This window comes from Candidozyma pseudohaemuli (genome assembly GCF_003013735.1).
Source record: "Candidozyma pseudohaemuli strain B12108 chromosome Unknown scaffold00015, whole genome shotgun sequence".
NCBI lineage: Eukaryota > Fungi > Ascomycota > Pichiomycetes > Serinales > Metschnikowiaceae > Candidozyma > Candidozyma pseudohaemuli.
Window position 1 is genome coordinate 122,985 of NW_020194449.1, and position 11,936 is coordinate 134,920.

The 11,936-nt window shown below is 48.4% G+C and overlaps 6 protein-coding genes across 6 annotated transcripts; 4 read left to right on the forward strand and 2 right to left on the reverse strand.

Annotated features, from left to right (window-relative positions):
• Nucleotides 1-538: 538 nt before the first annotated feature.
• On the forward strand, nt 539-3,595 carry VPS34 (phosphatidylinositol 3-kinase; the record flags this gene model as incomplete). The annotated part of the gene is made up of 1 exon (XM_024859835.1): nt 539-3,595. The coding sequence occupies one exon, from the start codon at nt 539-541 to the stop codon at nt 3,593-3,595; it is 3,057 nt and encodes a 1,018-aa protein (XP_024711984.1).
• Nucleotides 3,596-3,689: 94 nt separating this feature from the next.
• C7M61_004517 (putative dephospho-CoA kinase) lies at nt 3,690-4,323 on the reverse strand (the record flags this gene model as incomplete). The annotated part of the gene is made up of 2 exons (XM_024859836.1): nt 3,690-3,695; nt 3,739-4,323. The coding sequence occupies 2 exons, from the start codon at nt 4,321-4,323 to the stop codon at nt 3,690-3,692; spliced, it is 591 nt and encodes a 196-aa protein (XP_024711985.1).
• Nucleotides 4,324-4,565: 242 nt separating this feature from the next.
• C7M61_004518 (2-dehydropantoate 2-reductase) lies at nt 4,566-5,591 on the forward strand (the record flags this gene model as incomplete). Its single annotated transcript, XM_024859837.1, has 1 exon — nt 4,566-5,591. One exon carries the CDS (start codon nt 4,566-4,568, stop codon nt 5,589-5,591), a length of 1,026 nt encoding a protein of 341 aa, XP_024711986.1.
• Nucleotides 5,592-5,650: 59 nt separating this feature from the next.
• Nucleotides 5,651-6,916, reverse strand: C7M61_004519 (protein-lysine N-methyltransferase; the record flags this gene model as incomplete). Its single annotated transcript, XM_024859838.1, has 1 exon — nt 5,651-6,916. One exon carries the CDS (start codon nt 6,914-6,916, stop codon nt 5,651-5,653), a length of 1,266 nt encoding a protein of 421 aa, XP_024711987.1.
• A 127-nt stretch (nt 6,917-7,043) lies between these two features.
• On the forward strand, nt 7,044-8,906 carry C7M61_004520 (DNA topoisomerase 3; the record flags this gene model as incomplete). Its single annotated transcript, XM_024859839.1, has 1 exon — nt 7,044-8,906. The coding sequence occupies one exon, from the start codon at nt 7,044-7,046 to the stop codon at nt 8,904-8,906; it is 1,863 nt and encodes a 620-aa protein (XP_024711988.1).
• Nucleotides 8,907-9,145: 239 nt separating this feature from the next.
• Nucleotides 9,146-11,919, forward strand: ARV1 (sterol homeostasis protein; the record flags this gene model as incomplete). The annotated part of the gene is made up of 2 exons (XM_024859840.1): nt 9,146-10,873; nt 11,095-11,919. The coding sequence occupies 2 exons, from the start codon at nt 9,146-9,148 to the stop codon at nt 11,917-11,919; spliced, it is 2,553 nt and encodes an 850-aa protein (XP_024711989.1).
• Nucleotides 11,920-11,936: the final 17 nt, after the last annotated feature.

Below are 11,936 nucleotides of genomic sequence, written 5' to 3' on the forward strand. Positions count from 1 at the left end.
AAGTTCCACAGTGGGTGCTGGTATTTACTTTGACAACTGTAAGTGTCAGTGTCAATTCGCCATATAATCAAGAAAGCGGTAAATATTGATTTGATCGAATTGTTCTAAAAATCAATTGCTAATAGGTTTCGAAATTGAATGGTGTTGAATCTATGACATATTCACGAGCTTAATGAACCCACATTCGAATTTGACCATTTCGGTCAATTGAAACAACACATCCATACCAGAAACTTCAAAGCTGTTCGTAAACTAAAATTTGTCTTAATTTAGCCTCAGCCAAATATCTTCACAATTAGTAGTAAGTATGTCTTACACAAAAGGTATCTGCTCTCTGGTAATAGTGCTTCAACATCTTCAACACTTTTCCCCGAATATGCAAACTGCCATTGTAGAAACATTTTTATAAAACCTCCAACCATATCGCTTCCCTCCCTATAAATCAAAAACCACACCCTCTTCCATTCCCAGAATGGCTGCAACTGGCATCACCCTGCAGTATTATCACTATCTCAACTACACCCACTTCTTGAACCCAATGTCACAGGGAGGCGCCCAGACCGTGGAGGCGTCCGATGCAGGACTCCTGCTGCTCCTGTCGACCAACACAGCCACTTTCGGGCTTTCCAAGCACCTCCTGATCCCGCTTTTCGTGAAAATCCGCTCCCTAGAAACAACCCACAAGTTCAAACCCGCCTCCAGCTCCGCCAAGTACAAAAACCCGGACCTCTTCCAGGTGCTTTCCAAGATCCTGGCAAGCTCAGACTTGTTTGTCAAGGTGGAGGTGCTTGACGGAAACAACAATCGCATAATTCCTCCAGTCCAGACGCCGTATAGGCAGTTTCTGGGTAATAAGCGGATCTGGGATGCCGTGATGAAGCTCCCGATTCTCTACAGCCAGCTCGACTACAGCGCATACTTGCGATTTGAGCTTTTTGAGATTGTGCAGACGAAACCGGTCCATTTTGCGGAAGGTAGACTCTCCTTGTTTAACCATGAGAATGGGTCCCTCAGGAAGGGCACCTACAAGGTTCCGATTTCGCAGGACTCTGCCGCTGTTAACTACAAAACGGAATTTTGCACCACGCCGCTCGAAGACAGAATGATCAATTACGAAAACGGCGCTCTCAAGAAGGAACCATGGCTAGACTCCCTCCTGCTTCCGATTGCAGAAAAGCTCAAGCACCAGGAAACGTGTCCCGGCGACGCACCATACCATCTTTTTGTGGAGCTCCCGAACTTCTCCCTCCCAATTGTGTTTCTGGATATCACCTACGAGCTTCCCACCATGGAGATGCTACCCCAGGCTGATTTTGACAAGACGCAATTGGGTACCGAAAACGCAGGCGCCATGGTGCTCACGTCCGTGGACTTGACGCCACGGAAATTGTACGATCCTGACTTTGATTTTCTGACTCTCCACAATTTCAACACCACCGGCGAGGCTTCAGTTTCTGGAAGTGCTGGGGTTCCTGGACAATCAGGAGGAAGCTTGACCCGCAGAGCACCACTTGATCCGATCGAGAAAAAATTCAACATTCTCTCCACCAGCGTCAACAACAACTCCTTGCTAGATAAGGAGGTCAAGCCGTCACCGCAGGACCGTGACGAGTTGGGCAAGATCTTGCGGAAACCACTGAGCGCCATTTTGGCCGATCACGAGAAACGCATGCTTTGGAAGTACAGGTACTATTTTTCAAAGAATCTGGGCGACGAATCACAAATCTCAGGACCCCTGCAGAGCCAGCGCCAGTTCTTGACGAAATTCTTCAAGTGCTTTAACTGGGAAAACGAGCAGGAGCTCGACCATGCCATGAAGGAGATTTTGCCCTACTGGAGCGTTGAAAAGATCGATATGGGCGATGCGCTAGAACTTCTCAGCAACCAGTTCAACCCTCATAACCTTACAGCGGCTCTAAGACGTCGTTTGGTCGATACTTCAGGAGCCAGCAGGGATATTAACACTGCAGAAGAGCAAAAAATCGAGAAAATTTTCAAGTCGGCCATGAAACTACGTGAGTTTGCCGTAGATAGACTCAAATTGGCCTCAGCTGATGAGCTCCTATTGTACCTTCTTCAACTCGTCCAGGCACTCAAGTACGAGGTCATAGAGGAGAATCCCAATTTGGACAAGGCCCCGCTAGCCAAGTTCTTACTCCAACGGTCAGTGGAAAACGGCATTCTCGGAAACTTCTTCTACTGGTATGTTAAGGTTGAAAATGAGGACCAGCTCAATGGTGGAGAGGTTGTTCCCCAGTCGAAAGCGGTCAACGGTGCTATCTACGGCGTTGTGCTCAACACTTATATTGAAAAGCTCAGAACCTTCTGTCAAAAAACCAAGCTGCCACAGTATAAGTATTTGAAGAGACAGATTGCGTTTATCAAGAAGCTCACCAGTTTGGTGGAGAAGATTCGGACAACTTTCAAGAGGAACGAGGCAACAGCCAAAAAGGTTCAGTTCCTCAGAGAGTACCTTGCAGACCCTCTGAATGAAATGCTTCTGTTTCCTGATCCTTTCCCACTTCCACTCGATCCATCCGTTATCATTTGTGGATGCCATCCAGAAGAATCCTCCGTTTTTAAATCTTCTTTGGCACCACTCAAAATCACCTTCAAGACCATCACCAACTTCAAGGAACGCCTGTCGTCATCGCATTCCTCCCAAATCTTTGGAGGAACCAAGAAACACAAGTATGGAAAGTACCTGCTTATGTTCAAGATTGGCGACGACTTGCGTCAGGATCAATTGGTCATCCAGATCATCAACCTTATGGACCAGCTTTTGAAGAATGAGAACTTGGACTTGAAGCTCACTCCATACAAGATTTTGGCAACCAGTCCGGTCGCTGGTCTTATCCAGTTTGTGCCCAATGAAACGCTAGATGCCGTATTATCAGCAACTTATGACAATGTTGGTCCTAGCCAAAGTGCCACTACGGCAAATGGAATTCTTCGGTACCTTCAACTTCACAGCAGAATGTTACACCACGAAGAACCGGAATCTCAGAGTGTTCTCGGCAAAAAGAAGAACAGCATTCCTCTGCAAGATCAGGAACATGCTGTTTCCAGTGATTTGGGCATTTCGCCCACTCTCATGGATAACTACGTGAAGTCATGCGCTGGATACTGTGTTATTACCTATCTTCTCGGTGTGGGCGATCGACACTTGGATAATTTGCTACTCTCACCCAACGGCAAGTTTTGGCACGCCGATTTTGGCTATATTCTCGGCAGAGACCCCAAACCTTTCCCACCGTTGATGAAGCTTCCTATCCAAGTGGTTGACGGAATGGGCGGAATGACCCACGAGAACTTCAACATCTTCAAGAACTACTGCTTCATCACGTACACGACGCTTAGAAGAAACAGCAACTTGATTTTGAATCTCTTCCAGTTGATGTTGAATGCGAATATACCTGATATCCAGATCGATCCGAAACGTGTGGTGGAGAAGGTCGAGGAGAAGTTTGCCCTAGAAATGACCGAGGAGCTGGCGATTCTTCATTTCCAGAACCTCATCATCGACAGTGTCAACGCTTTCTTGCCCGTTGTCATTGACGCCCTTCACAGTTTGGCGCAATACTGGAGAGCTTAGTTCTCCTTCTTGGGTGGGATAGTTCCCTTGTAATAGTCACGGCCAGCACGAAGAGCCACAGTCAATATGGCCAGAGCAAAGCCAATTGGTGGGATCAAGTCTGCGTAATGCCAGAACCAATTGGGTGAGAGCTCAGCAAGGACAGACTTGACGTTCTCCTTGAGCTGGCCCACGCTTCCGTTATTGTCCAACACAATATCGGCTCTATAGTTTCTAATTTCATTGGAAAGCTGGCTTTCGATTCTGTTGCGGGCGTCTTCCTCAGAGAGTTCAGGGTTTCTCTCCAAAAGACGCTTGAGCTGCGTTTCTTTTTCCGTAAAAACCGTCACGGTGGCACCGCAAATGCTGTGAATACCCGATTCAAACAAAAGCGGCACGTCCAAAATCACCATCTTGTGACCCCCCGCATAGGCCTTAGCAAGCTGCCAGACCATCTCCTTCTTGACGGCACCATGGACGATTTTGTTTAAAACCTTGAGTTTTTCTGGTTTTCCAAAAACAGCTTTTCCCAAAGCAGGCCGATTGAGCGAAGCGTCTGTAGGGTCGACCAATCCAGTCACATCGTCACTGAAAGCAGCCACAACTTGTTCGTAAGCCTTTCTGCCAGGCTCCACCACCTGACGAGCAATGACGTCAGCGTCTATAATGGGAATTCCGTTTTCGGCGAATTCTTTGGAGACAGTAGACTTGCCGCTGGCAATGCCGCCAGTGAGTCCGATAACAAGCATGGTATGGTGAGAAACCAAATTGAGAATCCGGGGTGTGGAGTTGTAGGTGAAGTCACGTGGCACCAACACAAGAAAATATAATAAACGGATGAATTATTCAGACGGCCGGATTTTCAAATTTCAGGTTTCATTTTGAAATCTGCATCCGCCTCTGTTTGCCCTCTGGTGTTATCTAGGGTAGACTTCGGTGGGGACTGCATCAACTGTTGATGCTCATCCGGAAAAGTCTACTACTACCAACCATGGCAACCAAGATCCTCGGTGCAGGGGCCATGGGGCTGCTTGTGGCGCATGAGCTAGCCCGATTAGGAAAAGACCCCGTGTTGCTTTTCAAGTCCAAACAGCGTCTAGGGCTGTATCTTTCGGCAGGATCGAAAATCACCTTAGTGAGGCCGCACAACGAGTCTGTGGAGACTACAGCTCAAACCATCAAGGGCGAATTGGCGCCGCTACCGTCTGTGAGCGGTCCGATCGAGAACCTTGTCATTTCCACAAAATCGCATTCCACCGTCACCGCTCTCGGTCCATACATTCCGTTTTTGAACGAGACCCTGAACGTGCTAATATTGCAAAACGGCATGGGCATGGCTGAGAAGCTCAAAAGCACTTTTTGGGCGTACTCTGGAAACATGCCTTCCATATACGAGGCTATCTCGACACACGGGGCATACAAGCTGACGCCGAACCAGGTGAACCACGTTGGAATGGGGAAGCTCACTATAGCACCCAAGTTCACGAAAAATACCGAAACACCGGAAATGATCCAGGATCTCTTGAAGTGTTCTGGCCTCAATGCTAGCTACGTTTCTCTGAACGTCATGCTCATCACGCAAATGGAGAAGTTGGTGGTGAACGCTTGCATCAACCCACTCACGGCATTGCTAGATTGTTTCAATGGCGATCTTCTTTACGGCGCTCAGGTTATCCCCATGATGAAGAAGGTGACCAAAGAGGCTGTTCAGTGTTTTCAAGCCGAGTTTGGTGCTCAAATCGAGGAGATTGACGGCGCCAGAATGCGCTTAGATCCAGATAGACTCATCAACACCGTTTTGGAAGTTTGCAAGGCAACATCGCAAAACAGTTCCTCGATGAGAGAGGACGTTAGACACATGAACAAGACCGAGATCGATGGCATCAACGGTTACATTGTCGGTCTTGGGAAAAAGCACGGCATTCCCACGCTGACGAACAAGTTGTTGGTGCTGATGGTGAAAAATAAGGTATCGATCGAGCGTGGAATCGAAAAGTCCGCCCTTGATGATATATAATGCTTGGGGGAATTGTAAATAGCATGAACAACGTGACACGGAGGTAGCGATGTAGAAGCTTATCCGCCGATTTCCTCAATGGTCCTCTCGGCTATAGCCTTTGTATCGCTGTAAAGCACAGAAATGGCCTTCATCCTAGGATCCTCCGTGTCGATGGCCAACTTCTTCTCACAGTCTCCCACGATCTTCGTAAGAATATGCTTCAAAAGCACATGGCTCTTGAGCTGATACACCGTGCCATCAGATATGCCATCCACGAAAGCCTGGAGCTTTCTAGATTGAGCTGGATCGGATTCTTGCAAAGCCGCTAGTGCTATTTCTGTTCTGAACGACATTCCCATATCGTTGATGGTGTAGTCTGCGTAGTAGCCTGCCTCCTCGAGGAAAGCCACATGCTGGGGCCTAAGAAGCGGTGTGATATAGTCGGAAACGTCGATGTAGTTCCACCGGTTCTGTGGGATCGTGAAACTGTACTCACATAAAAGAAACTCGTTGGAATGGGGTCCGTAGCTGAAATACAATTCCATGCCGGGCGTGTAGGCTGTTGAAGTAAGAACATGGAACCCGTGGGTGTCTATCTTTATTCCACATTCGTCGTTTCCCAGGTGGTTTAGGAAATCCACATACGGCGCCAAGGTGAAATTGTCGCTCGAGTCCTTTTTCTGTGGCATCTCCATGTACAAGCAACGGGAATTGATACACATCCAGGCCCAGAGAAACTCGACCTTGTCTAGGGTGAGGTCTAAAAATGCATTAACTGTGGAGTAGTCCGTTTCAAAACGCTTAACGACACGTTCTGTGTGTTTTCTTGTGGATCTGGGCAAGTACTTTGTGAGATCCTCGTGGCCAGGCGATTGAAGCACCGTCCACACCACAGGAGCCAAGGAGAGCTCCTCTAGTTCAGGAAGCATATCCAAAAACGGTTTCCAGAAGGAGTTTGTTCCACGGCGTTTTTCAAGCACAATGTAGGCGCTCAAGAACTGGAACGACAGAAGCGCCAAAATGCCCTCGAGCGTGAGTTTCTTGTAGATCTGGGTGATTTGATCTTGCAGAGTCTTGGGGACGTTGATTTTGGCATAATGCGGTTCCGACAAGCCAAAACCGGCAAATTTCGACACGTGTGCAAGTGCCGTAGTGAAATTGAGCAAAAGCAGGTGTGGCACGTTCACAATTTCCTCCAGAGACCCGATTCGGCCTGTGGCGTAGAGACCTCTACCGGAATCGGGTGTATTTTTCACGGTAATTTTCCCCGAAACAAGCGACAGAGCCGTGTTGGCGCTAAGCCACTCCAAGAGCGTGCCCAATTTGGCATCAAAGTCCTTCATAGGCGTTTTTTCAGGATACCCTAGTAGAAGAAGTAGTCCGAGTGGTAGGAAGGCATCTACAGCGCGTGCAGGATGTTGATAATCCAGCTACTACAACTGAAAAGAAGCACCAACCCCGATATATGCAATGCGGGTGCTCTGTGTGGCGGAAAAGAACTCCATCGCCAAGGAGGTCGCCAACGTTCTATCTGGTGGACGCGTCAGGCCTCGAAACAGCTTGTATAAATACGTCAAGAACTACGACTTCACGTATAACTTTCCAGGTTTGGGCTCCTGTGAAGTCACCATGACAGCCGTGGCGGGCCACGTGTTGAGCACGGATTTCGGGCCTGAATACGGATGGGGCAAGTGCCCGCCAGGAAGGCTTTTTGACGCTCCGTTTTTGACAAAACCTCCTCCAGATAGCGATCAGAGAGCTGGAATCCACAAGAATATCGTCAAGGAGGCTCGGGGCGCCGACAGACTCATGATCTGGACGGATTGCGATCGAGAAGGAGAGTATATTGGGTGGGAAATCATGAAAGTGGCGCTGGGAGCCAATCGAAGGATCACGTTGGAAACGACCTGGAGAGCACAGTTCTCCCACTTGGAGCCTTCTCATGTAATTCAGGCCGCCAGAAACCCGAAACTGTTGGACATGCGGCTCGTGGAGGCCGTGGAATGCCGTACGGAGTTCGATCTCCGTGTGGGAACGCTGTTCACTCGTTTTCTCACCAATATCTACAAAAGCAAGAGGCTAGTGGGCGACAAGGAGGTGGTGTCGTACGGGACGTGTCAGTTTCCGACATTGAGTTTTGTCGTGGACCGGTACATTCGTGTACGGAAGTTCCGGCCTGAACCGTTCTGGTCGATTGAGTTGATTGTCACGAAAGACGGACAGAAGGTGAACTTTTCGTGGGCCAGGAACCATCTTTTTGATAAAATGTTCGCGTACGTGCTATATGCTCAGCTTCTCGAGGGTCCTGAAAAACCTCGGATCGTCGGTGTCAACACGAAACCAGCCTCCCACTATAAACCGCTTCCGTTGACTACCGTGGACTTACAGAAATGCTGCTCACGTTACTTCCGGATGCTGGCCAAGGCGGCCCTAGATGCTGCAGAACTGCTCTATACAGCAGGTTTCATCTCGTACCCACGTACCGAAACAGATCGCTTTCCTGCCGAGCTTGATCTTCAGAGCTACATCTCAAAACAGACCCAAAGCCCGCTATGGGGCTCCCAAGCTATAAATCTCGTTCAGGGCGCTTTTAGAGCTCCCAGAGGCGGCAAGCACGATGATAAAGCGCATCCACCGATTTATCCAGTAAAATTTGCATCGCTAGACGTCTTGAGGCCTGATCAGAAGAAGGTCTACGAGTTTGTGGTCCGCCGGTTTTTAGCATGTTGTTCTGACGACGCCCGAGGCCTCCAAACCAAAATTGATCTCCAGTGGCGTCTGGAGCGCTTTACCGCTCTGGGGCTCCAAGTCACCGAGCGTAACTTCTTGGACGTATACCCATACTCAGACTGGAAATCACTGGCACAACTTCCGGCGTTCACCGAAGGCCAGGAGGTCCAGCCTTCAAGTTGCAAGGTAAAAGAGGGAAAGACCAGTCCACCGAATTACATGACAGAAGCAGAGCTTATTGCTCTTATGGACGCTAACGGGATCGGCACTGATGCTACAATTGCCGATCATGTCGAAAAGATTATCCAAAGAAACTACATCACCCGAAGAAAAATTGGAAAAACGGAGACATTCATCCCCACTTCGCTTGGAATCTCGCTCATTGAGGCGTTTGACGCTATACTTATCGATAGAATCTCCTTGCTGAAGCCGTTTTTGCGAAGGGCAATGGAGGGATTCTTGCAAAAGATTTCGAGAGGAGAGATCACGAAAGTGGGAGTTATATCTCAGCTTTTACCGCTCTACAAAGAGGCATTCATGGAGAGTAACCAGAAAGGGCACGTCATTACCGATACCTTTATCAGAACCAACAGGGGATTGTGATGAACCGAAAGAACTGAGCATTTTTGGTTACTATGCGTCAGACACTCAAAGCGAAGTGGCGCCAGAACATTCACATAAATTGAATTTCTAAAATTCAAAGAAAACAAATAATGTTTGTTGATCCTCCTCCACCGCTCAGAACATTTGCAGCCATTTGCAGCCATTTGAGAGGTACGGGTGTGAGACGCATCTTCAACGCTTGTTTCTCCAGCTCTTCTTCATTCAGGCTACTTCCCATAATGCCACCTAAACAGGTATGCAAATTCTTTCAACAGGGTAATTGCCGTTTTGGGAACTCGTGCAAGTTCTTTCATCCGTCAGGCCAGCTGCTTTTTGGCTCGCAACCGACCAATCTGGCGTTAAAAGCCTTCCAAGACAGAAACCCAAATGACTTGGCTAAAACCATCCAGACTGATCTCAGCGAACTCCCGTATTTTCAATTCAAGCCCACTTTGACAACATACGGTTACAATGAGTTTACGGCCAATAGTTTGATTGAAGGCAGGGATATGTCGGCTGAAGAGCTCAGACTACAGTACATGGAGGCAGTCGCCAACAATAGTTTGCAGGCTTATGACAAGAACTTGGAATTGAGGCAAAAGGATATGGAGTATTGCGTCAACGAAATCAAATCGAAGGACAGCCTCGCCGCAAGATACCAGCAAGTCGGAGCGACACGAAAAGAACTGATCAAGCCGTTTATCCCCAAGACATTAGAGCAGAGTATTAACGATTTACAGAACAACGCTGGTTTTGGTGGGTCCGGTTTTGGTAACTCTGGAGGCTTCGGCTCCTCTGGCTTCGGCTCCTCACCATTTGGAAACACAGGTGGGGCCTTTGGTTCACAAAGCACATCTGCCTTTGGACAGCAAAATACACAACCTTCGGCGTTTGGACAGCAAAACACTCAAAATTCGGCCTTTGGTGGGCAGAACACTCAGAACTCAGCTTTTGGCTCACAGAATAACCAGTCCTCTGCGTTTGGCCAAAGCGGATTCGGGCAACAACCCTCAGCATTCGGCCAATCAGGATTTGGCAAAACAGATAATAAGAATTCGGCCTTTGGCAGTTCAGCTTTTGGCTCTCTGGGACTGACTGGCGGAGCTTTCGGCTCACAAAGCACTGGAGGTGCGTTTGGATCTCAAAATCTGGGCGGGGCCTTTGGTTCCCAGACTTCAGGAGGAAGCGGTGCTTTCGGCTCTCAAAGCACAGGCGGAAGTGGCGCTTTTGGCTCTCAAAATACAGGTGGAAGTGGTGCTTTTGGGTCGCAGAACACATCAGGTGGAGGAGCTTTCGGGTCACAAAGTACATCAGGAAGCGGAGCATTTGGCAGCCAAGGTACTACACAAAATAAACCCGCCCAGCTGAATTCTGGATTTGGCCAAGCGGGCTTTGGCCAGGCAGGCTTCGGACAATCAGGATTTGGACAGTCGGGCTTCGGCCAGTCAGGGTTTGGCAAATCAGGATTTGGTCAGTCAGGGTCTGGACAATCAGGCTTCGGCCAACTGGGGTTTGGCAGCTCTAACACAAGCAATACCGGTAATTCAGGCTCTGCCTTTGGCCAGTCTAGCACATCCACTCAGTCGGGTTCAGCATTTGGTCAAAGCGGTTTTGGCCAGACCAATACAAACAGTGCATTTGGAGCCGCAAAGACACCAGAACCCTCTGGATTCGGCCAATCGGGTTTTGGAGGCTCTCAGCCCAGTGCCTTCAGTGGACAAGCACAATCTCAATCTGCATTTGGTCAAAGTGCACCAAATACGACCTCACCATTTGGCCAGGCTGCAGCCCAACCAGCACAAAATCCATTCGCTCCACAGCCTGCGGCTGGAACCCAGGCACCAACGCAAACCGATTCAGGATTTGGCGGTTTTACAAGTAATCAGGCCTCAACCACATCACAGGCAAACAGCACTACTGAGCCTTACCCAGATGCATACGATGAACCTGCTTTCACCCTCGGCAAGGTTCCTGAAATACCACCCCCACAACAAATCTGTCATTAGCATAGGCCACTAGGCCACTTTAAGCATATAATAATTAATTTACATAACCGTACATGGGCAGTTGCAGCCACGCCTGCACCCGTACACCTCACATTATCAACACCTCCAGGCGTGCAACTCACACAGTAGAACTTTCCAACCATGGCATGATTTGTGTGGAATGCGCAAACCCAAACATCAAGCTGCTCTTCACGGAGTTTAAAAGCAAGTACATCCAAATGACTGTCTGTCCTGAGTGTGGCAACCTAGCAGACAAGTATATAGAGTTCGATTATGTCATACTCTTTTTGGATGTGCTCCTCCTCAAACCCCAAGCATACCGGCATTTGGCATACAACGTCGTGGAAAGCTCCATTTTTTCCAACAAAAACAGTATACCCTTTTTTGAAAGGTACAAGCTGCTTTTGCGCTATGCTGCCCTCACTATCCTCTTTGAGGTGTACCTCAATTGGGCATACGAGGAAAAGCATGAGACGCATAGTATCATAGTGGCACGTATTTTGCAGAAACCAGTTCCGCTTCAATACTTGTTTTTCATATACCAGCAATTGGCCGAGCGTGTTGTGCTCTGTGTGCTTATAGACAAGTGCTTCAGGTTCTTTATAGGCTGGGGAAAAGAGCCCAATAATAACCTACCTCCGAGGTTTCAACGAGGATACCTTGTGGCTGTGCTCTTGCTGACGGTTTTCATGTCCTTATCCATCAAATGCATTCCCATCATCATGTTGATTTGGCCTTACGATAATCACACTGTGGCTTCGGCCGTGGTTGATATCCTAGGCTTGATCAATACCATCGAGGCACTTCGAATGAACATTGGATCCTCATACTTGCTGACTTCAGCCATTGTCGTTGGCGCATCCATTGTGCTGATCTTGTTCCGCAAGTTTGCAATCAGTCTTTTGCTTGCGGCTTTCAGCGACTCAACATTCACCCAGTTGTTCGTTGGCGAGCTTGTACTTTGGCAGGAACAGGCTAAAATGATCAAGTTACTCTTTGCCGACTAAAATTCAGGAATGGGCTT